We start from the raw sequence: 24136 nt of genomic DNA, 5'->3' as shown, positions 1-24136 counted from the left end.
TAGTTAGCACATGGCCACACCTGACTGTGAGAGAGCCTGGGAAATTAAAGTTTAGCTGTGTGCCCAGGAGGACTAGGACATGAATTTGTGGTGAAGAATCACTCAGTTTCCACCTCTGAAGGTTTTGGGTCATGGCCCTAGAAGGGGGCAGTGGAGTAGAATATGAAAGAGGGATGTCACCTTATCCTTGTAGAAAGAGGGGTCCAAACTGGAGTGGTGGGTGACTTGAGGGCTCTAAGTAAGCCCATACTTAGGTAAAATACAAGTCCCATAGTGGGTACATGCACATGTAAGAAAGAGGCCAACTGAGGACTGGGCCAGGCTGAGGAAGCAGGGTGTCCCTCTTCAGTCGACAGTACTACACCAAGGTAGGACTTTTATGTGAATGACTATAAACGCACACGTGTCTTTGGGCACAGATGTACCTTATTTGTTCCCTGCCCAGGTGGGCGAGCGTGTGCATACTTGGTTGCACATGTCACTGGGGTGTCTGAGTTCACATGTGCCTGTGTTCATATGTGACAGGCAGATGTGCCTGTCACATGCACATGTCCGAAGGGCTGTGCATACATATGACCGAACGCTCAGGTGTTCCTGACGAGGGAGAACCTGTGTGTTTCTAACCTGTACACCTGAAGGGTCTGTGTGTGCATGACCATGCATGCAATGTATCTGTCCACACCCAGGAACAGGCCTGCAAAGGACAGCCTGGAGATGTCTCAGGACAGAGGTAGTAACTGCACGTGCACAACTGCCGGGGGAGGGGTGCTGAGTGTGCACATGCCAAGCACACAGCCGGTGTGGGATAGGTATGTGCTAAGTAAAGTACATAAGTGGACACTTACATCACAGTACACATGTCCCTGTGTCTATGGTAGCCCCTGCAGGGTGTATGAAGTTGCCTAGGTGTGTGAATGTGTACTTCTGTGTGCCCAGATGTGCCCTTGGAACTCCCCAGGCTGGGCCAGACCAGGCTGGGCTCCTTGTTGGGCACACAGAGGCCTCTGCTGTGTGTTGGTGCCTGCATGGGGCACTGCCAAGGGTGCATTGGCAGCATGTGTATGTGCGTGTGAATGTGTATGTGCGCGTGCGTGTGTATGTGTGTGTGTGTGTGTGTAGGAAGAAACATTCGCTCTCTTAGACCTTGCTTCTTTCTGTGGTTCGGTTTCTATAGAGACACTTCCTGTGGAAGAGAAAAGAGGTAGTGAGCTGGTGTTTCAGGATGTGAGGGCCCGCAGGAGCGGAGCTGGGCTCTCTCTCTGCTGCCTGCCCTTCGCCGTGCAGGCTCTGGCCAGAGCTGCCTACAGTCCCCATGGTGGGCGCCCCCCGCAGTGGGGACCCGTGAACAGCAGCGGCATGCCAGGGAAGCCCAAGCACCTGGGCGTCCCCAACGGACGCATGGTGAGTGCGGGCTCCAGGCCAGGCCCACAGGGAGGGGGTGGGCACACCCAGGGTGGAGCCCAACAGGCACACCCGGCAGGGCTGGGCTAGAGCCTGCATGCTGCCATCGGGCGGGAGAAGTTGGGGAGAGGCAGCAGCAGGTGGTAGAACCTGGCACCCTCATCCCAGGACCTTCCAGATGGTTCTGATGGGGACCTGGGGCCACTCCGGTGATGAGGCCAGAGGAGAGCAGGCATAGGCTTCTGGACCAGTCCCCACTGCTCTCTTACCTACTACTTTGGCACCATCTGGGGCTGACTGCATCCTAGGGTAGCAGGGAGTCCCGGCATGCCCTTTGCCCCCTGTATACCCCTACGGGGACCCAAGCCCCCATACCTCACTTAACCTCAGCCCCCTCCCTCACCCAGTGTCCTGATGCCCAAGGTCAGGTAAGGGGCAGCCTTTAATGGGTCACTGACCTCCACCTAGACCTACTCCAGAGGCTTCCTGCCAGAACTAGCCGTCCTTGGGCAGCCTGGGATGGGTCAGCAGGGTCAGGCCCGGTTGGCACAGCTTCTGTCTGTTCTATTCCTGGGCTACTAGGACGGGTGGGGGGAGCTGAGCACTAGGGTGCCCCTGGCTGCTGCTAAATCCTCTCCCTGGCTGCTTGGCATCCAGGTGAGAGCTGCCCTTGAAGAGACCCGCTTCAGCAGATGGAACTGGCTGTGTCGGTCTTCTCTTCTCTCCCTAGGACACCAGGCCACTTGGCAGAGTCCCAGCCCCTCCTAAAAACTCCAAAAAGTCCAGTGTCCTAGTCGCCTACCCAGCCCCAGCCTAGTACTGTGGGACAAAGCCAATGGGTCCAGAGAGACCTGGGTTCTAATCTCAGCTCTGCTGTCCCTTACTAGAGGGTCCTCTCTGACCCTCAGTTTCTTCATCTATAAAAGGAGGAGTTTGAAAGGGATTTCAAAGGCTTGCTGAGACGATTAAGTGGAATAATGAATATGAGCCCCCTGACCCACCATGGGGGTTCCATAAATGTCAGCCCAATGCCCCCCTTCATTCTCAGTCCCTTTTCAAGGATCCCCTGCCTCACCAAGAAGCTGAGCCACTCCCCACCCTTACTCCTCCTCCTAATTCCCAAGACCTGTCTCCATACCTCTTCCTCCAGCATCTCTTTATTGGGCAGGAGAGAGGCAAATCCCTCCAAGCTGGCCATGTCCCCCACCTCACTATCTCTACCATCAAAATGACTTTGGAAGTTCGAGCATCCATGGGCCTCGCACTCCCTGGAGGCATGATGCTTGGCTCACCCCTCCCAAAGCATCCAGGCCAAGGAGGAACACACCCACTCCCACGCCCACCCCAGAGGGCAACTGGGTTGCTGCTTCTGGGCAGTGCCCAGAACTGCAGGGCAGCTGAGGGGGCCCAGAGACAGACCCAGCCTCTGCCCATCCCACATCAACCTATAGCTTCTCTACTCAAGAGTCATTCAGAGCAGGGAAGGCCCCCAAGCTCTACCCCTAGCCCTGCAAGCCCATGGACTTGCTTTTCTCAGCGACGTTCACACACAGGTTTATCTTTGCCCTTTCCGGGCCCATTCTGAACTCTGTGCCACCTCTTGGAATCCCGAGGGTCACAGATTGGCCACTTGCTGGCCATCGGGCAGCCTTCTGAGGCCACACTCAGCTGAGACAGGGAGGGACAGACCAGCATCGGATGTGCATAGATGTAGGCCAGCTGTCAGCCTCCTTCCATGAGTCACCTCCTAAGGGAGGTTCAAAGGAGTACATGACATGCTAAGGGCAGCTGGCAAGAGAGGGACCCGCTTTTGAACCAGGCCAATCTGACTCGACGCCAGGTCTCCTCCACCTCCCAGAACTGCCTGGCTCCGTCCTCCCCCATCTCCTCCTGCCACCAACCCCACCCACCACCACCGTCATTCCCTGCTGAGGCAACTTCATTTGTCAGCCTCGTCTTTCTGCCACTCAGCTTGTCAGGGGGTTGCAATGAAACCTGTCACTTACAGATGGCTCCCAGCCTCCCTCCCAGAGATGCCTTCACAGAGTCCCAACTCCCACTTCATTTGTTCACTCATGCATTCATTCAACAATCCCTCCTTAGGGCCTGCTCAGTGCTGGCCCTGTCCCAGGCATCAAGACCAAGGCCCATCACCCTAGGCCCTGCCCTCAAACAGCTCCTGGTCTGGCAAGGCACAAAAGGCACGAGCGCAAATACCAGAATAAAATTAAGGTTTGGATAAGAGCAGTAGGTCAGGAATAGAGAAAGCTTGAGGAAGACCAGGAGGGAGAACAAACTTCTCCACTCACTTCATGCATTGTTGGTGTGGAAGATGTCCTGAAAGGATGTGCCAGCTGGAGGAGGGAACAGCATGGGGAAAGGCCTACACGCAGGGAAACATGATGTGTGTACAGGGACAAGGCCCAAGGGCTGGCGAGCCTAAAGCCTGGAGAGGAGTAGTTATTGCATCCTGTCACTCTCAGGGTGCCCAGTTAGTCTCCCTGCACAGGAAGACCTGGAAAGCAGAGCCCACTGTACCTTGGCCTACATTCCTGGAGTCTAGCTCAGGGCCATAGGCCAGCTCCACAAAGCTGACTCAGGCTGAAGAGCCAGTCAGCCAGGGTTCTCAGTGGGTCTACCCAGAGAGGATCTCTGAGCCTCAGTCACCCCAAGCCAGGATGAAATAAGATGATGATATAGAGGGCCAAGCCCAGAAGACGCTCAGTAAATCAGCCCTCCCTTTGAAGTCACCCCTCCAGGGGGCAGAATTCATCCAGGAGCCCCTGAGCCCTTTACCCCAATCGGCCTTGCCCATCTATGCCACAAGGGCTGAGGCCCTGGGGCTCCCAGGTCCCCGGTACGTCTGCTGTTCACCCAGGAAGGCAGCTCAGTGGAGGGGAGACCTTAGGTTTCCAGAGTCAGGCACACTTTGGCCCTAATTTCAGCTCAGGCACTTCCCAGCTGTGTGATTTCTTTGGGCCAAGGTTTCCATATCTGTAAAATGGGCGTAATGATAGCTGCCACATAGGATAAGGATGTGAGGTTGGATGTGTGACATGGATGTGTGCCGTCCATGTTCTCTCTCTGTCGGAGAGCTCAGGAAATGTCGGGTCACCCTCATCTTTGTATTCTCAGATACCAGTGGCTCCCCCAGGGCCCATTTCCAAGGAAAAATGTTTGGCAAACTGAGTCCAGACCATGGGTTGGGGTTGCCGCTTGGCCACCACACCCTTCCTCCTCCTTTCTTCCCCTTTTCTCCCATTCACTCACCACTTCTCCTCAGGCAAGCCAGGGTGGGGCAAGGCCAGCCCTGCTCAGCACAACTTCCCCAGACCCAGGAGCCTGGGCAGATCAGAGCCCCAGGCAGCGGCAGCAGTGGCATGCCACTCTCCCTGCTGCACACCTGCCACATTCACAAATGGGGCCTCGCTGACTCACCCTTCCTGGCAGCTCCAGGAGGTTGGGAATGCTGAGCCCTATGCTACCCAGGGGGAAATTGAGCCCCAGAGAAGGGAAGTTACTTGCCTCAGAATGGTCAATCTGGAATTGGACCCCATCCCCGCTCCCTGCCACTTCTGGATCTCCGTCCTGTCTCAGACCAGGTTATTAATATCTAGAGGGGCCCAGGAAGAACTGCATGGGGCATTCGGAGTCAAAGCATCCCTGGCAAAGGGGGTGCCAGCGCCTCCTGTGAGGGCAGGTGAGGGCAACTTGGGCCCTTGTGGCTGCTTGGGAGCACCTGGGCAAAGAGGGTGCTCTTTGAGGAGGGAGTTCAGGCTGATTCTCTCCTACGGTATAGGCCTGCCCTCCAGGAGCTACAGGCTGGTAGGGGAGAGGCCTACAAATAGGTGGGCAGCAGTGTGGTGGGCAGGGGGATTCGGGGCAACTGGAGTTTAGGGAAGACTGATGTCAACAGGCAGAGACTGGAGAGCTGTAAGGTGGGGGAAGCAGGAGCAGATACCAGGCAGAGGAAACAGTAAAGCAGGAAGCAAGAGTGTGAAGGGGTATGGGGAAAATAGAAGTTTGATGACGTGTAGGGTGGAGGTGAGGGGGAGGGCAATGGGGGAGGCTGAAGGGGTTTATTAGTCAGGCTCAGGCAGAGCTTCAGCGGTAACCCAGCAACTGCTCTGCCTCCCAGAGTGAGGAGTGGGGCCAGAAGAGGGCCTGGGAGCCAGCCCCACATAAAGACACAATCCATTCAACAGGATGTAAAGAACAAAACGAAATAGGAGTGAAGCCAAGCCCAGGGCCCTCTGCCTTCCCTGGGGTCCTGGGCTGCCCAAGAGCATCCCGTGCCCCACCCCCTGACACACGAAAAGTGCCGTGGAGAGCCCTGAGCAAGGGAGAAGCTGAGTCCTGGGTTGGAGGGTGGGCCAGCGAGAGGCCCGGTGTGTGCTGGGTGCGGGGAAGAGGGAGGGCCAGGTGGCCACCGCAGAGTGGGAGGGGAAAGTCAGGATGGTTCCCGGAGACCTGGACGGAGGGCAGTAACCAAGGCTGGGAACAGCCACAGAGCAGCCTGGGGAGGAAGAACGTGGGACAGGCAGGTGCAGGCATGAGGGCAGCGGCCAGGAAAGGGAAAGAACAGCTGGAAGGGACCTTGGGCTTCAACTTGTCCCCTTCACACACCCCAGGAGTTGAGACTTTGTCCTGCAGCCCCGGGAGAGAATTCCTATGAAACTGTGAGATGGGCAAGTGCAAAGGCAGGAAGGCGAAGGCTGGGGCAGCCAGGGGAGGGCGTGCAGGGTAGTTCCACGTCCAGCCTCCCTCTGCACAAGCTTTCCCTCCTCCTCCATAATGTCTTAGCCCTGTGCTCCAGCTTGGAGGCAGGCTCAGGGAGGGGCCCAAGGTTATAAAACTAGAAAAGGACAGGGCTAGGATTTGAATCCGTGTCTGACAGACCCGATCTCTGTGTTCTTCCCTCTACCGCAGGGCTTGGCAAAATTGAAAGCTGAAGCAGGGCCAGACACCAATACTAATGCGACAACAATAATAGTAATGTTCCTTAAATATTTACCACATGCCAGACAGTGTTATGAGTTCTCTTTCTATGTATATTTAACTTATTTAATCACAGCAAGCCTTTGAAGTCCTGACCATTATTTGCCCCATCTGTATAGAGGGAGAAACTAAGGCACAGAGAGGTAAAGTACTCTGCCCAAGGTCACACAGCACAAATGTGAACTCAGGTAGTGTGGGGTCTGCCTCCATAAATAACATAAATGCATCAAACTGGCCCCAGAGACCTCTGAGGAGAGTGTGAAACCCTTCTAGGGAAAGCGATTGCTGCTCAGGGCCAGCCAAGGTTGCCATGCTGGGAAGAAGCTCAAGGTAGCTGGGGTTTCATGTAAAACTCCTGACTTTCATATGTGGGAAACCCCTTTAAAGTTTAAAAAAACCAAAAACATTCTGATATTAATAATGTCCTACTTATTTGCAGGCCAGCTCTGGCCCACAAATGTGTGAGCCGGGTGCTCCCAGGTTGGGGAACAGAGAGGGAGATTCCAGCTGGGAGGGCAGGGAGAAGCTTCCTGGGGAGGAGATGTTTGCAGACTTGTTTCCAGTAGGGATGGAACGAAGGGACAGGTGGCAGAAGCTCCTGTGACAGGACCTAGTGAAAATGTAGGAGGTGAGAGGGAGGAAGGAACTGGGGATCAGTCAAGCCCTGGTGTTAGGAGCCCAGGTGATGGGAGGAAAACCAGATTCAGGGAAGTTGGTTCCGTGCCCTGCTTTGGTGGTGGCAGACGTGGTTTCCAATTGGGACTGGCTGAGTTGGAAGGGCTTGTGGGGCATTTGGGTGGAGATGTCAGCAGGAAGTTGGCTATGTGTGTTTGAAGCTGGGGAGATGTGGGAGGGAGAAAGGGCCCAGAACAGAGTCAGAGAGGGGTAGAGACCACCTTGTGTGTATAGATGATGAGGAAGCTGGAGGATTTGCTAGGAAGGTAGGAAGACCGAGGGAAACCACTGCAAGAGTCATTTTGAAAGGAGGGTTTTTCTGTTTCACTAATGGTTGGGATTCCCAGAGAAGCCAGAGTTGTGCATGTGGGGGAAGGGGGGATGCGCAGAGGAAGGGATTGGCCTCTACAGCTACTCACAGGGTAGTCCATAACCAGCAGCATCAGTGCTTGGAATCTTGTCAGAAACGGAGAGTCTTAGGCTCTCCTGAAACTGAATCTCTGGAGGTTCCCCCCCGCCATCATTCTAATGCACACTAAAGTTTGAGAACCACTGCTCTCTACTATAAAATAGCATCCTATGCCCTGCCCATGGTGGGGTGTTTCCAAGAGGAGGCAGTTGCAATAAGGAGATCATCAGTTACAGAGACACCTCTCCTTCCTCAAAGACAACAGCAAACATTGCTATAACACCTGCCACATGCTGGCCACTATTCTAGACGCTGGAAATATATTAAACTGATTTGATCCTCACAGCAGGCCCAGGAAGTAAGTTAACTATTATTATCATCATCCCTCACTTACAGATGGAGACAAACAAGTTACTTGCCCAAAGTCATACAACTAGTTAGTGGCAGAGACAAGATTAAAAGTTTGTGTTCCTACCCACCATGCTCTACACCCAGGCTCACCCAGTGGGTGCTGGGGGTCAACAGGGGTGACTGGGATGTACCTGGTATAAGTCCCAGTGCACACAGTGGTTGGCACATGATGGAAGGGGAGCCAGGGGCAGCCTGAGCAAAACCCTGAGCAAGCAGTGACCTGGCTGAGAATGCCCAGTGTGGCCCTGCAGGCAGAGAACACAGCTCCAGTCCTGGGGGCTGGGCCTAGAACTATCCCTTGAGAATCCACCCTGGGCTCTACTCTGACTTTCTACCTCGGGTTTCTTGTAGGTTGTGGCTGTCTCAGATGGAGGTAAGTGACAGAGTATGTGGAGGAAGCCTGGCTGGGGTGGGGGTGGGGGCTGAGGGGGGTGTATGTGGAAACAGCGTGGGGATACCCCTGCCATTTGCTGTCTTTCCAGGAAAAGTACCTGAGATGGGATTGGGCCAGGGGCTGGGGAAGGCTGCAAGGCTCAGCTGCACTTGTCCATCCCCCTGCAGAGCTGAGCAGCACGGCGGGGCCCCAGGGCCAGGGAGAGGGCCGAGGCAGCTCCCTCAGCATCCACAGCCTTCCCAGTGGCCCCAGCAGCCCCTTCCCCACCGAGGAGCAGCCTGTGGCCAGCTGGGGCCTGTCCTTCGAGCGGCTGCTGCAGGACCCGCTGGGCCTGGCTTACTTCACTGTAAGCCCTGGGGTGGGATAGGGAGGGCAGATGGCAGTGGCCACCATGGGGGGAAGGGTGGGGGGCATGGGAGAGGGCATGGATGGAGTTTCAGGCTGGCCAGAGTGGGACTCCTCTGTCAGCTGCCTCATCTGGCCTTTCTTTGGCACTCTCTTACTCTTCTCCCAGCTGGGATGTTTCCTTCTCTCTGCCTCTTATTTTCTCTCTGTGCCTCTGGATCTCATCCCATCTGTCTGTCTGACCCTATCTGTCTGGCTTGGCCTCTTGGCCCTCTCTCTATACCAATCTCTTGGACCACATCCCCTGACTGGGTCTCTGTGTCTCGCCTCTGTGTCTGTTCCCCCTTCTCCCCACCCCCAGGAGTTCCTGAAGAAGGAGTTCAGTGCTGAGAACGTGACATTCTGGAAGGCCTGCGAGCGCTTCCAGCAGATCCCCGCCAGCGACACCCAGCAGGTGGGGAGAAGGGGGAACTGAGGTGGCGAGATGAGACCAGGGCCTGAGCCATGCCCCTGACCTTCTCCTGTCCGTCCTGCCCCAGTTAGCTCAGGAGGCCCGGAACATCTACCAGGAGTTTCTGTCCAGCCAGGCACTGAGCCCTGTGAACATCGACAGGCAGGCCTGGCTCGGCGAGGAGGTGCTGGCAGAGCCCCGACCAGACATGTTCCGGGCACAGCAGCTTCAGGTGAGCGGTCCCGGAGGCGCGGCCTGAGATAAGGGGCAGCGCCTTGGAAGGGAGCTCGGTGGAGCAGAGGCAGGGCCAGATCCAGCGGCGGACCTTGAGTGGCAGAGATGGTGGGGATGGGGTGAGGAAGAGTGCAAATCTGGATGCTGGGACCCAGCTAAACTTTGGGCAGGGCGCGGGTCAGAGGTAAGACTAGAGGAGACAGTGAAGGAGGGACTAGGGGCGGGACCTGGAGCAAGGAAGGGCTAGGGGCTCGCTCCCTAGGTTGCAGACGCCGCCAAGCCCCAGGGCCGGGTCTGGGACTCTGGCGGCTCGCAGAGCGCCCACTCCAGCTCACCGCCCCGGCGCCGGTTCCGCAGATCTTCAACTTGATGAAGTTTGACAGCTATGCACGCTTCGTCAAATCCCCGCTGTACCGCGAGTGCCTCCTTGCGGAGGCCGAGGGTCGCCCCCTGCGGGAACCTGGCTCTTCGCGCCTTGGCAGCCCTGACGCCACGAGAAAGGTGCGGACGACGGCCTGTGGGGGCAGGCGACCGGGTGCAGATCTGCGAGGGTGTGCCCACGGTCTGCCTGCGGGTGGGGCCCGGCACAGTGCCAGTGGCTTCCCTGTATCTTGCAGAAGCCGAAGCTGAAGCCCGGAAAGTCGCTGCCGCTGGGCGTGGAGGAGTTGGGGCAGCTGCCTCCTGCTGAGGGCCCTGGGGGCCGCCCACTCCGCTTGTCCTTCCGCAGAGGTGAGGGCAGGAGCGGGCCGCAGAGATGAGCGGGGTCGGGAGTCCGGGCAAGCCTGGAGAACACCCCCTTCCTCCTACTGGTCCCGCAGTCTCTAAGACTGTGGAAATCGAAATGCAGGTCCGTGTGCCCCCCATGTTCCCCTGGTGGTTCGGTTCCCACGCTAGACCCCAGAAGTTTGGGAAGCCCCCCTCAGCAGCGAAGCTTCCAGGAACCCAAACCACGTTAGACCCCTGTAAAGGGCTCCAACAGGGTCCGCCTGGCTGGGGAGAGGCCCCGGCAGAGGGGTTGGGGGAGGGGCTGTCCTGCTCATTCTCCCTCTCCCCTAGAACTAGGGGGCGGCGCGTCAAACTCAGCCTTGCGCCGAGAGTCCCAGGGGTCCCTCAACTCCTCTGCCAGTCTGGACCTCGGCTTTCTTGCCTTTGTCAGCAGCAAATCTGAGGTGAGCCCACTGCTGGGGGAGACGTGGTGTGGGCTCGGGCCACTACCTCAGGCCCCTTTGTGTGACCACCCTCATTCCAAGTCACCGGCCCCACTTCATCCTCCACTTGATCCACATGGCCAACCACTCAGCCTCCTCACTTTCTTCCTGTCCTCACCACATTGGGCCCCATGCATGTTATGGGTGCACATCCTCTTCAGCTGATGTGTGTGCACATGTGGGTGCCCAGGTGTGTACAACACGTGTGTAGCAGTCAGTGGGTGGACCTGTCTCTGGGTGCCCATACGTTTGGGTGAGCATACATGTATTCCTGTAGGAGGATGTATCCTGCCTGCCTACAAGTGTGCCCTTGGGCATGTGTATGCCTGTGTGTGCCCCAGTGAGCTTACGTTGTCTGTGTACCTGTCTGTGTGTCCTTGCGTGTGTACACATCACCTCTCTTGACACCTGCTCTGAATCAGAGCCACCGGAAGAGCCTTGGGAGCTCAGAAGGCGAGAGTGAAAGCCGACCAGGGAAGTATTGCTGCGTGTACCTGCCTGATGGCACAGCCTCCTTGGCCCTAGCCCGACCTGGCCTCACCATCTGTGACATGCTGGAAGGCATCTGTGAGAAACGAGGCCTCTCTCTACCTGACATCAAGGTCTACCTGGTGGGCAATGAGCAGGTGCGAACCTGGCCTGTTCCCCAACTCTAACTCCCTTTCTGATCCTGAACCCACCCCCATTCCTGTCTCTGCTCAGCCATGACCCCAACACCAATTCCACTTCTAATTCCAACCCCATCCCCTATCCCCACCCCCTTCCTAACTCCAGCCCCCTGCCCCATGCCCAACTCCAAATCAACCCAGCACCAACTCCTCACTCAAACTCAGATATCCACTCTCATCCCATGAAAATCCTGTCCCCACCCCATTCCCATCCTGGTTTCTAGCTTCAGCCATCATCCTCACTGTGATAGTCTCTGGGAGGAAGAGTAGGGGAAAACCACTGCTGGAGCTGAGTTTTTCCCTGTCACTCCCAGAGTTCAGACTGCCCATCCCTGAAATGGCCATTTGGGGATCCCTTACTTCCTCTGCCACCAGGGGCACCCAACTGCACCCAACCTATGAAAAACTTTCCTTTAGGTACAAACTAGCATAGCTTTAAAGAGGAGGCTAGGGCAAAATTCACTTAAACTAAACCATCCAATAAGGGGAAATCTAAAGGAAGGATGCTGTATCCCAGGGAGACACGTCAGGATTTCATTCACCCAGTAACAGTCCTAAGCCCCTGCCAGGTGGGGGCAGAGGGAGCCAGGCTGAGTTCTGTCCTCCAGGTCCAAAGGCTGGAGGTGAGCTAGGCAGGATGTGATCAGGAGGAGGAGTTGAAGTTCCAGAGAGTTTCTGGGTCAAGGAAGGCATTTCTGGTTGGTCCCAGGAGGCTTCATGGGAGAGGTGGCCGTTGATGAGGATGAGGACAAGTTTGCCTGGCAGCGCTGTGGGGGGAGGACATTCCAGGCACAGGTGGGAAGAAGTGCAGTACAGGTTCAGGGGCCTGGAGCATGGGAGTATGAGGGCCACAGTAAGAGAAGCTCTGCCCACTTTCTTGGGCCACCCAGGCAGCCTCTGCAGCCCTGATGGGTTTTCATGTCTGCTAAATATAACTTCACCACCCACACTCCACCTGTCCCTGCAGCACAGCACAGGCCTATTGCCTGGAAGAGGCTGCCTCCCAGCCCCGGGCTGGTGCAGGCAGCAGGGCCTCCAGGGGTGGTAATTACTACAGCTACTTTTATGTACCTACTGTGTGCCAGGCACTGTGCCAGATACTTCGCATCCTTCTGGCCTCACAGCTGTCTTGCGGGGAAAAGCCCTTTTTGCAGTGAGGAGACAAGAAGTGTCCTTAGTAGGTGGGAATGGAGAGAAGTGGACAAGTGTAAAAAAAAGGGACAAGGCCTGGGTGGCTGACCAAAGGTAGGTGGTGAGGGAGGAAATGCGTCCAGCTGGTCCAGTTGGTTTTCCCATGCCTGAGGGACAAGGGGCAGCTGTCCAGGAGGCAGATCCTGACGTGGCTCAGGAAGAGGTGGCCCCCATGTTCCAGGACTTAAGCCTACCCCTTAACCAAGCAGCCCCATTACCATTTTGTGCCCACCCCACCTCCATGTTTCTCATAACTCTGTTCCTTTTCCAAGTCTGTCCAGCATTCTTTTTTTTTTTGCGGTACGCGGGCCTCTCACTGGCCTCTCCCGTTACGGAGCACAGGCTCCGGACGCGCAGGCTCAGCGGCCATGGCTCACGGGCCTAGCCACTCTGCGGCATGTGGGATCTTCCCGGGCAAGGGCACGAACCCGTGTCCCCTGCATCGGCAGGCGGACTCACAACCACTGCGCCACCAGAGAAGCCCCATGTCCAGCGTTCTTGCCACTAGGCTCTGATCCAGCCCGGTCTTGTATTCTGTCGTCATCTCTATGGCTTACCCGACCACCGGCCCTTCCCTCTGGCCCTTAGGGAGCCTCAGTGGAGGCCCTGGGAGGAAGTGATGATTATTCCCTCAGACCCCGGGGATGGGGGAGGAGGGAAGGAGAAGGAATTTTGAGACCCTGCCTGGCTCCTGCAGAAGGCCCTGGTCCTGGATCAGGACTGCACCGTGCTGGCGGACCAGGAAGTGCGGCTGGAGAACAGAATCACTTTCGAGTAAGTGTCTGTCGCTCCAGTCTAGGGTCCGGGGGTCCCAGCACTCGTTTGGGTCCCAGTTCTGGCTGCTGTTCTCCCTCCAAGTCCTGCCCCTGGTGCTAACCCCGCCCCTTAGGCTAAGGCCCCACCCCCAAGAGGTCCCACCTCCCCAGTTCAGGCTCCACCCTCTCTCCGGCCAGTCCCAGGTGGGTTGGGGGAGAGGCGCGGCGGGCTCTCCGACCTCCCGCAGCGCCAGGGTCCCGCGCAGGCTCGAGTTGGCGCCGCTGGAGCGCGTGGTGCGGATCTCCGCCAAGCCCACCAAGCGGCTGCAGGAGGCGCTGCAGCCCATCCTGGCGAAGCACGGCCTGAGCCCGCAACAGGTGTCGCTTCGTCGGGTGAGCCGTGTAGCCGAGGGGCAGGGGCGGAGCGGGGCGGACTGCCTGTCCCGCGGGCTGCTGACCTGTCCCCTCAGCCAGGCGAGAAGCAGCCACTAGATCTGAGGAAGCTAGTGAGTTCGGTGGCGGCCAAGAGATTGGTTTTGGACGCTCTCCCAGGTAAGGGACGTTGGCCCAGGGGCTCGTAAGGGACAGCTCTGGCCCAAGAGGAAGGGGGTCCAGGCGAGAGGCAGACAGGAACGGTGGCCCTCTCTGCCACAGGTGTGAAGATCACTGAAGCTGGCGACATATCGCCCTGCCTCAGCCAGGTGAGCGAGGGACTGGGCACCCTCTTTTGCCCGCCAGCCTCCCCTTCCGGTTGTGGCTCTAACCCCACATTCTCACAGGGTGGCCCGCCTACAATCCAGGACAAGGCCGCCCACCTCCCTCCACTGTCCCTGAACTCGCTGGCCCAGGCACCCAGTAGTATCACTGGGAAGCGGCAGACCTGTGACATTGAAGGTACATTGGGGATGATGGTGGCTAGGGACCAGAAGGTTGGGGACCGTTGAGGGTGGGTGGCCTTAGAGAGCCTTGAGCTGAGGCAGGGGCCTGGATGTCACTGGGGCTGGAACAGGGTCCACTGGGGTTGAGGGACCAGAAAGGCTGGGACAGGGGGCGGGATGGGGGCATTGGTGCTGGGGTCAGGGAGGCTGTGGCCATAGTAAGGGCAGCAGGACTGTGGTAGGCTAGCATAGGTGGGTCTGCACCCATGGTCCCCTTGACTCTGTGGCCATCCCCAGGCCTGGTGGAGCTGCTGAACCGGGTGCAGAGCAGTGGAGCCCATGACCAGAGGGGCCTTCTGCGCAAAGAGGACCTGGTGCTTCCAGAATTTCTGCAGTTGCCTGCCCAAGGAGCCAACTCCCAGGAAGCCCCACCACAGACTGAATCAGCAGCCCAGCCCAAGGGGAGCCCCTCAGACTCCACTGCGCACTCGGCCCTCTGACAGCTGCCCAACCGTCCAGGCCGGCTGCATGGCACCTGGCGGGCCAAGCATGCCATGGGCCCGCTCTGCATGCCCTGTCTGTGCCATGAGTGTCCCTGGCCCCTTCCTGCCACGGGCAGGCCCGCAGGAAGAGCTGGGAGGGGATGGAGAGGCGAATCAGAGGAGTGACACTCCACAGCTGCCACCACTTGGTCCCTTACAGGCTTGCTCGTCCATCCCTTGCTGCCAGGCCACCAGGGGGAAGTGGGCCTAGCCCCCAGTGCAGGTGTGCCCAACACGGAGGGGCGGCGTTGGCAGTGCCAGCCTCCCCACCATGTGCCAGGCCTCAGCAATGAGTAGGAAGAGGGGCCGGCTCTTCCTTGGGGAGCTGGTATGAGTAAGGCCTGGGGGTGCAGGCAGGCAGGCAGCCCCTCCCTCTACCCACAGAGATGCTACTGAACTTTTGGATTTTGCAGTTGGCTTGGGGCAGCTGGGTTTGTCCTGGATGTATGATATTGTTATAATAATAATTATTATTCTGCCATAGGGCGTGTTCCTTGTGTGCCAGTCTACCCTGTGTGCCGCCCCCACCCCCAAACTGTGTTGCCTCTGTCACCAGGGTCAACGCCAGGAAGCCCTTGGGGACCTCAGGATGTACCCCCTGACTTCCTGTTGTCAGAACCTGTCTTCCTGACTGCACAGAGTATGTGGTGTGAGTGTGAGAGACAGACAGAGACAGCCAGAGAGAAGGAGGGAGGGAAGGAGGAAGCAGGGGAGGGAGGGAGGAAGAGGAGGGAGGGGTAGACCCCTCTGGGCAGCTGTGCCTCTGCTGGTGTCATTGTGCTGTTCTCTGAATCTGAGTACAGTGTCTGGTCACTGTCCTGTTTCTACTGGGGACTGAAAGTGTCTCTGTAGACATGGCAGTGGGCTACTTTGGATTCATCGAAGGCCTCGAGGAGGACACTGGTTTTTGTGGTGGGGGCAGGTTCTGCCCCCTGCCTGCTTTGGCTGGGTGGTCTTCTCTGTTCCCCAGTGGCCAGAGAAGCCCACAGCCCACACAGGGAGGAGGAACAGGGAGAACCCCAGAAGGAGAGCCCCAGCCTGGGGGCAGAGAAGCTAGACTCAGTCCCGGTGCTGCTGTGACAGAGGAAACAAGGGGACGCAGGAGCCTTGAGAAGGCACTGGGGGAGTGAGGGGCCCTCTTGACCACCTCCAACAGGTTGAGCTCTCTTCCCCACTCTAGCTCTTTGTACTTTCTGTCCCCTCTGCCAGGGGCTCCCCATACCTGCCCCCTATCTTGTAACTGGCTCCTCACCCTTGAAGTTCCTGGGAGAGATCAGTGCGGTTTGCTGGCCTTTCTCTAGAAGTCAAGCGCAAGCCTTCCTCAGGGGGCCTTCATGGCTTGTAAACAAGAAAAATTTATTTCTCACAGTTCTAGAGGTCAGAACTCCAAGATCAGGTGCAAACATGGTGGGGTTCTGGTGAGGACCTTGTTCCAGGTTGTAACAGCCAACTTCTGTGTCCTCACATGGTGGAAGGGGTCAGGGAGCTCTCTGGGGTCTCTTTGTAAGGGCACTAATCTCACTACATCCTCATTACCTAATCACCTCCCAAAGGCCCACCTCCACATACCATCACCTTGGGCATTGGGATTTCAACATATGAATTCAGAGGGACACAAATATTTAGACCATAGCACAAGGTGACCAGGAAAGCTCTCCTGAGCTGTGTAAGCTGAGACCTTCAATGAAACGGGACTTCTGTGTTTGTAAGTCTTAGAAATCCCACTCAGAGTCACAAGCACACACACACTGAAAGAATGCATTGGCTTATCTAATGAAGAAGTCTAGGAGTGGCTGGGTAAATTTAGGAGTTTAGATCATTTGAGTCAGGAATCTCTGTCCATCTCAGTCCTGCTTTCTTGTGTTGGCTTCATTTGCACGCGTGTTCTCTCCCTGCATGTCCTTTCTGCAAATCCCCAAAGGACGGTAGAAAATGACCAGGATTGGGATTCTGACTGGGGTCAGAGGGTCATTCCTGAACCACACTGAGTAGCCAAGCCTGGCTCATGAGATGACCTCAACAGCCAGAGGGCTGGGCCAAGCCAGCCAAACAAAATGGGCTAAGGGGGCAGAGGGCTGAAGCCTAGGTAGAAGAGCCTCCATAGAGGTCAGCCCCTACAGGAGGAGGAATTCACATCTCCCGAGGTCCCCAAGTTAGGCATCCTCCATCCTTTATCTCATTTTGTCCTCACAACAAAACAACCTGGTGGGGATGAAATCAAGGCTGCAGGGGGGTAAGTGACTAGTCCAGGATCATGCAGGGGATTGCCGCTGGGGTGTCACCAGCACTCAGGCTGTCTGATGCAGGGACACACACCAAGGAGGGCCTGGATGCTGTAGAAACCCCCACTGGGGAGCCAGGGGCCTCTCAGAGGAGGGCACATTGATGTGGCTACTCTGGGTTGGGGGGAGTTTGGGAATTTCTGCTAAAAATTAAAAACACACGGCATGTGACTCCAGCAGTGCCACTAGAGAATCACTCACTTCTGGGCACGTGGAGGCCCATTGCTGCAGGGTTGTCTATTGCCTGAAAACTGGCAAAAGTGGATAGGGGCGGGGGGTAGGGTAACACACACACGCTCTGCGATACCACACAGCAGATAAAGAATTGGGTACAGCATGTCCTGCCATGGAAGGTTCTCCAAGACAGTTTGGTAAGAGAATGCAGAGCAATGAACATGGCATGATACCTTTATATAAACCACAAACACACAGGCACTTATAAATGTACAGAAAAGAGAGAGAATGTTCTACAAGGATACATACCAAACTGACAGGGAGGTGGGAAGCAGAAGGGGTAGTGGTCAAAGGAGACTTTCACCTTTGCTTTAATTTTTTTTAAAGGATGCAATTAAAAATAATTATAATATCACAAAGAACTCCCCAAAGCCACTTCTTTGTCACTGCTGGCCTGCCATCCCTTTCTCCAGAAGTGGTACCCAACTCTTCCATTAGGGGCTTCAGCCCACTGCCCCCTCAGCCCATTTTGACTGGCTGGGTGTGTCCCTCTGCCACAATCCCCTTGTGATCTCCTCCCCATCATGCCCCCTGAAGCAGCCCTGAGCCCTCACTGTCCCAGCCTGGCCAGGCCCCAGCTGCAAGGAAGGGGGCCAGGAGCACCAGCTGGTTAACCCCTGAGGCCATGTTTCAAAGTCACTGCACAGAGGTGGACTCCTGGGTGGTCGGGAAAGGTAGCAGAGCTGCTTCCCCTCATCCCACCAGGTGGGAAGCCCGGAGAGGAGTCGGCCTGTTCACCCAGCACCCAGTGTGAAGGAAGGGAGCGAACACACATCTGCTGACCACTCTGCAGCCTCCAACACCCCCATCCTACAGAGTTCACAGGCTGAGAGAGGAGGCGTGACTTCCTCAAGGACACCCGTGGGGCCCAACCCCATGTGGCTCCAAGCCTCTAAGAATCTGTCTCTTGTCCCCCCACCCACCTTAATAGCCTTGGGGTACGGGATGGGCACAGGGCGAGAACAGGGCACACAGTGACCTTGGCTCTGGGCCAGCGTGGGGGCAGTTACAGGCATTGGCTGCTCACCTGGAGCTGGGCTGCAAGTGCTGATGCACTGTTCTCTGGGGACAGCCACCCCACCCCCAAGGGCGAGCACAGAGTGCACCCGGTAGGGGGCCTGGTCTGGTGATCAGGTGACTCAGACTTCTGGGGGTTTAGAGGCTGGAATTCAGCTTCCACAGGGAAATGAAGGCCCAGATGGGGAGGAACACATATGGTTGGTTACAGTGAGTCAACTGTAGCCAGAGCTGGGCACAGGCCCATACCACTGTACAACCACAGGGGTCGCCATTCATGTCCACCATGGTCCAGGGGGTGTGCAAGAAGAGCTAGGGACATGAACATGTGCATGTGTCCTGACTCCTGCAGGGAGGGACTGAGTGAGTGGTGCTCTGTGACCATCTCAACTCCTGTCTCCAGAGAACTGGCTTGGGGGTAAAGCGGAGACAGAAAGCCAAGGAGGTGAATGAGCGTCCTACCTGCAGGCCAGCCCAGAGTGCCAGCTGCTAGGACGAAGTGGCCAGCTAAGATTGGTGGACCGGGGTAACCCTACAAGCCGAGGAGGCCCCCATCTTCCTGCCCCATTGCCAAAGCACTGAAGGAACCCAGAACCCAGACCAAAAACCTGAAGCTTGGAGTGTGGAACTGGAGCTTGGAATCTGGAGCACAAAGCCTGGATCTGGGGCCTGAAGCACAGACCCAGAACCTGGAGGCAAGAGTCAGAAGCCCAACCTGGTGTCTGGAATCTGAAATTGAAGATTAGGGCTCAGAACCCAGAGCCCAGTGCCAAGAACCAGAGCCCCGAGCTTGACATCTGATGTCTAAAACTGAAGCCCGAGACTGGAACTCAGATACTGGAGCCCACTTGAGGCCAGAACCAGAGTGGGGACCCCAGAAATTGGAGACAAGCTCCAGGCCCAGAGCATGAAGGCCAGGACCTGAAGTCTGAAGCCAACCTCCGAGCTTCAGGTCTGGAACTCAGAAGCCAGAGCCTGGGACAACCAACTGGGAGTCCACAGCCTCCCGTTCAGGCCTGGTCCCTGAGGCCAGCAGGAAGGGCATAGGGCTGGGGCCATGTAAGGAAGGGAACTGCGGGGGAAGAGGTGATTTCTGAGAAAAGCCCAAAGCAGCCTCAGCTCTTTTGGCCACAGACTTTGGCCTTGTCAGTCAATGAGTGACCGGCACTTGGGCCACCAGGGTTAATCATTACATGGGGCACTTATCCCCCAAACAAGGACAGGGCATCCTCAGGTCAGCCGCCCCTGCCCTGGACCCAGAGGATCTAATGTAGCCTTGGGCTACCCCTCTGGAAAGTGGGGCTCAGATGGGACAATGTCTCAGGGCCCTGCCTGATCTGTGCCGGGCAGCTCAGATCAAAATCCAGGCTCTCTAAGAGAGGACAGTCAAGAGGGCCAGGGGAGGGACTGCTCTGTTCCCAGAGGGAGGTGACAGGTGACCCCTACCGTGTCACTCAGCCTGCTGGTGAGAGTGGATGCTTTGACCACAGACACAGAGAGGATGCACCCATGTGTGCAATGCACACTCATGCTGTGTTGGTGTGCAGTTGTGCTGGCTGCATGCCGGGCAGGAATGTTGATGCCCATATTCCCGATGTACAGCACCGTGCCACCTCCGTGGGGCTTATATGTTGGTTGAATATTAAATAAACATATTGATGAGAAGAGGCACAAGTTTCTCAAACTGTGCTGATGGGAAACCCTGTTGTCATTAACCAGATCCCCTCAAAAAATCCAGGTCATGAACAGATGGTCTGGAATGTCAATTTTTCCTCCTTTGATTGTCGTTAAACTTTAGGTCCTGCAGAAAACTTACGTGCAGCAAATTGTGTGTATTTAAGGAGCAAATGGATCTTAACAGAGAATTGTAGAAAGGGAGAATAACTGGAGCTGGTTGTTCTCCCAGATTGCTGGTCCAGATTGTGGTCCAGATTGCTCCCTTTCTGGACCACACACTTGCTCTTGGGACCATTCTCTACTCCGTTCAGCAATCATGCCGCTCCTGGAGAAATCCTTGTCGTCGGTGTGACCAAATTCAGTGTCTGTCAGCCTGTCCCATGCACGTTAGCCATGCTATCTCTGCTCCCACCTCCTTTTCCTTCCCCTCCTACAGCACTGCCCCGACTAGGCTCTCGAGGGCCACTAAATCCACTCTGTTCTCACGTTTCCTGACACCTCAGCAGCATTTGATCTTGCTGACCAGGGTATCTCTTTCAAAACATGGGCAACCCTGGCTTCTGGGGCATCTGCTTTTCTGCTCTTCCTCCCTATCCCTGCTGTGCCTCTTCCTGTGTCCTCCCTCAAATGTGGGTGCTCCTCTGGGCTTGGCTGGGTCTCTCCTCACTGTGCACACTCTCCCTGGGGGCACCTTCACCTGAGCCCACTCAGGCAGGAAGCCAAGTCATGCTGCGCCCTGAGGCTGTGACAGGATGCTGGTCTTTGGGCTAGCAGGGGTAGGATTTAAAAGGAAGAGGGGTGACATGGTGAGGTTTGCATTTTGGAAGGCTGGCTGGCTGCTTTTTTGGAGACTAGATTGAGGGGAGCCATCAGAGAGAAAGGCTACTACAATAACCCAGCTGAGAGATGGTGGCCAGACCGGGGAGGGGGCAAAAGGATTAGGGAGCTCCCAGAAAAGGAAAATTGGGAGAACTGGGGGATGAATTTGAGACCAAGAAGTAGAGAAGAAGCGTGTGTCAAAGATGCCTCCTCCATGTCTGGCTCCGTGTCTGGACCACATGCTGCTCACTGAGGTTGGAACATGCAAGAGGCCCCATTTGGGGAAAGGAGAACATCGCATGCTTCAGACCCGCAGCTCCAACTGCTCGCACCAGAGACACCTCAGACACAGTGGTACAGTTCAGTACAGACGGATCTTTGCATCTTCCCTCCAAAACTGCTCCTCCTCCTGGGTGCCTTTCTCAGTGTGAGACACCACCAGCCACCCAGGCTCCGGGCCCAGAGGTCTGGGGGAAGCCGTGGCCAGAGTGCAGGTGAGCAGACAGGGCAGGACTCACCATTCAGGGGAACACAGGGTCTGTCACAGACAGAGAGGAGGCAGGCCATGAGCAGGAGTGGGCTGAGATGAGCAGAGGGGCTGAAATGCTTGGGGTCTGGGGTGTGGCCACCTTCTCCACTGCTCTCAAGAGTCCCAAAGGCAGCTCTGGTCAGCTCCCAAGTCTCCATGCTTTTGCTAGGGCTGTGGCAGCCCCACTCCCCACAAAATATTTTTGCAAGTGGTGGAGATCCATAGCATTACATAATTGTTTCTCTTGCGATGCATTTGATTAATAACTGCCTCTCCCGCTAAACCCTGAGCTCCACGAGGGCAGGGAAGGTAGGCTTCAAAGCTGTCAAAGATCCAAACCTTATTAAAAAGGAGACACACCCCCAGCCCATAAGGAGTGCCTTGGATACCTCTGCTCCCGCCCGGGGTCTGACTGGAGCAGGCAGGGGAGAGGACGTACCCAGACAATCTCTGAGCCCATCAGCTCAAGGATGAATCCAACACAAGAACTCAGTAATAATTGCATTTCCCTGGATCAGCAACGCCCCTCCCACCCGTGCATGAATGCCAGTCTTACCCAAATCACTCCCTCCAGGTAGGAGAGGTTCTAGGACACCCAAGGGTTCACCATATAAATTAGGGTTCATGACAGAACGTGATGCAACCATTAAAAACAACATCTGTGCTGAGTGTAAAGACACAGGAAAAGGCTTATGTTATAATGTTAGATGAAAAAAAGCAAGATGCAATCTTCCAGGGACAATAAAATCCAAAGTAGATAGAAAAGGCACAGGGAAAAGGACAAAAGGCGGTGTTTTAAACAACACGGTGATGTTTTTGAGAAGCAGGATTGTCTTTATTTTCCTTTTTGATATGAATGGAGACCTTTCTAGCAAGCACTGCGTAGCTGATTCCCTGCCTTATTTCCCCAGAATCTTCCAGAACAAGCCATAAGACTATATGGCTTATTGTCCAAACCAGGGCACTTTGCAGAGTGAAAGGGGACTCTGGGCCAACAGTCATAAACCCGGACTTGGCCAGGCAAACCAGGACTTACAGTCACTCTCCTCAAAACCAATCCCAGCCGCACCTCCGCCCCCCCAACCCCTCTCTCCCCTGTGGGTTCTGTGGCCTAAACTACCACGGCCACAATGTGGTGGCGCTGGGATCCAAACCCAGGCTGGCCTGTTCTCTGCTCTTAGCCACTTCGACAGAGTCTGTTGTCTGTGTCGCCCTAAGATGTGTAAGATGTTGAGTAAGATTTGTAGCTCAGGGGACCCTGAGCAAACAGAGTAGCTGGTGAGCCAAGAGTTGTTGACCTGAAACAGGGCTGAGAATCTAGAGGAGATGGGGCCATTTCTTTGGCGGGGACACTTCAGCCATCCTGGAGACAGTGAAAAGGGCATGAGGGCATGAAGAGAACAAACATGCTGAGGGACTTTGTTCTAGGCACTGAGATGGGTCATTTATCTCATTGAATCCTACAACTCACTGAAAAATTCATGCTCATTGCCATTTTATAAGGGAAGGGACTAGGGCTCAGGGAGGTGAGTACTTAGAATCCCAGGCCGACTCAGGGACTGGACCATTTCTTGGATCAGGAGAGAAGCTGGCCTTGCAATCTTGGCTCAGCATGGAATAGGAACTCAACTACTGTGCTTAGAAATGGATGGATAGACACAAGGCTGGCTGGCTGGCTGGCTGGCTAGGTGGATGGATGGAAGGATGGATGGATGGATGGATGGATGGATGGATGGATGGATGGGCCGATGGATGTTAGGTCACTCAGACAGTTGCCCAAGCTAGATCTTGAATGGAACTCACCACTCCTGGATCTGAGAAAATCTTAGTCCCTTAGAAGGGAAGCTCCCTTCTCATCTCTCTGTGAATATGGGCCCCAACTCAGGCTCCAAGGTCCTGTAAAGAGAAATAAGCTTCTCAAAGACTCCCTAAGACCCCTGTCTGGGTTTCAGGGACTCTACAACAGACCTCATGTTATCATCAACTTCCTGATCCAGAAGCCCAGCTGTGATATATTTCCTCTCCCTCCCACCCTCCCAACACCAATTGTCCTGCCCAAGTATCCCTGGGATGCATCTTCTCCTCTCCATCCCTCTTCTTCCCACTTAGATTCAGACCTCATCCTCTCTCACCTGGACCATCTCATCACCCTTTTAACCGGTCTCTCTGCTTCCAGACTCACTCCCTTTGACACATCCGAACCCCACACACCTGGGACCATTCTAAAATGCAGACCAGGCCCTGCCCCATCTGGCCAGGGGCAGATTCTCTCAGGCTCACATCCTGGATCTGTGGTCTTGGACCCTCCACAATTCAGCGCTACATAGCTTCTCTGGGTTTGTCTTCTGTTGCTTCCTCCATCACACACTCCCTCTCCTCTAAATGCCCCTCAAGACACACAGAGAGACCCATAGACACTCAGATGCAAGGCAAGGCTGAAGGGTGTTTGTGTTACTCCTTGCAGAGTACTGTCAGGCCAAGAAGGAGGGAAAGGGGCCAGAGCCATGGAATCTCTGGGGACCCTGGGAATGAGGTGCCTGAGTGGCATCAGGGTCTCTGCCTGGGGGCATGGGATGCATCTGTGCCCTCCTTGCTGGGTCTGGGTCATGGTTCTAGCTGAGTATCTGTGTGGGGGAGGGGAGAGCCTGTCCACAGACTCCCCCTGCAGAGCTGACGATTAGCAATTAACCGGGAGGAATCTACGGGGGTGAGGTTAATTGGGGAACAGAGGGAGGGCAGCTAGGGTTCCAGGGACTTTGCCCTTGACCCGAGGGTATAAAGAAGAGGATCCCAGGTTCTCCTCAGGCCCCTAGGGCTTCCCTGAGCATCTGAGCAGGAGCTGAAACACAGAACACCAAGGTGAGTCCAGGGTCCCCACATCCCAACCCCATCCCCAACCCTTAGTAGGAAACAGGCTCCTCACCTCTGTCCTTACTGTGCCTCTGTTTCCTGTCCCGTATAACATCTCAGTCCCAGCCCAGCCTGGCTCACTGCCCCAGAGTAAAACGGACTCATGCT

The 24136-nt window shown here is 55.9% G+C and overlaps 1 protein-coding gene across 1 annotated transcript; it reads left to right on the top strand.

Moving 5' to 3' along the window:
• Positions 1–1356: 1356 nt before the first annotated feature.
• Positions 1357–14977, top strand: RGS14 (regulator of G protein signaling 14; the record flags this gene model as incomplete). Its single annotated transcript, XM_082835505.1, has 15 exons — positions 1357–1401; positions 8246–8267; positions 8456–8634; positions 8995–9087; positions 9173–9316; positions 9676–9819; positions 9936–10047; positions 10375–10487; positions 10949–11152; positions 13083–13159; positions 13407–13533; positions 13611–13692; positions 13795–13841; positions 13920–14034; positions 14316–14977. 15 exons carry the CDS (start codon positions 1357–1359, stop codon positions 14516–14518), a joined length of 1707 nt encoding a protein of 568 aa, XP_082691631.1. The 3' UTR covers positions 14519–14977.
• Positions 14978–24136: the final 9159 nt, after the last annotated feature.

This window comes from Leucopleurus acutus, assembly GCF_964270905.1.
Source record: "Leucopleurus acutus genome assembly, chromosome: 3".
Lineage (NCBI taxonomy): Eukaryota > Metazoa > Chordata > Mammalia > Artiodactyla > Delphinidae > Leucopleurus > Leucopleurus acutus.
This window is presented reverse-complemented; position numbering and strand designations above follow the sequence as displayed.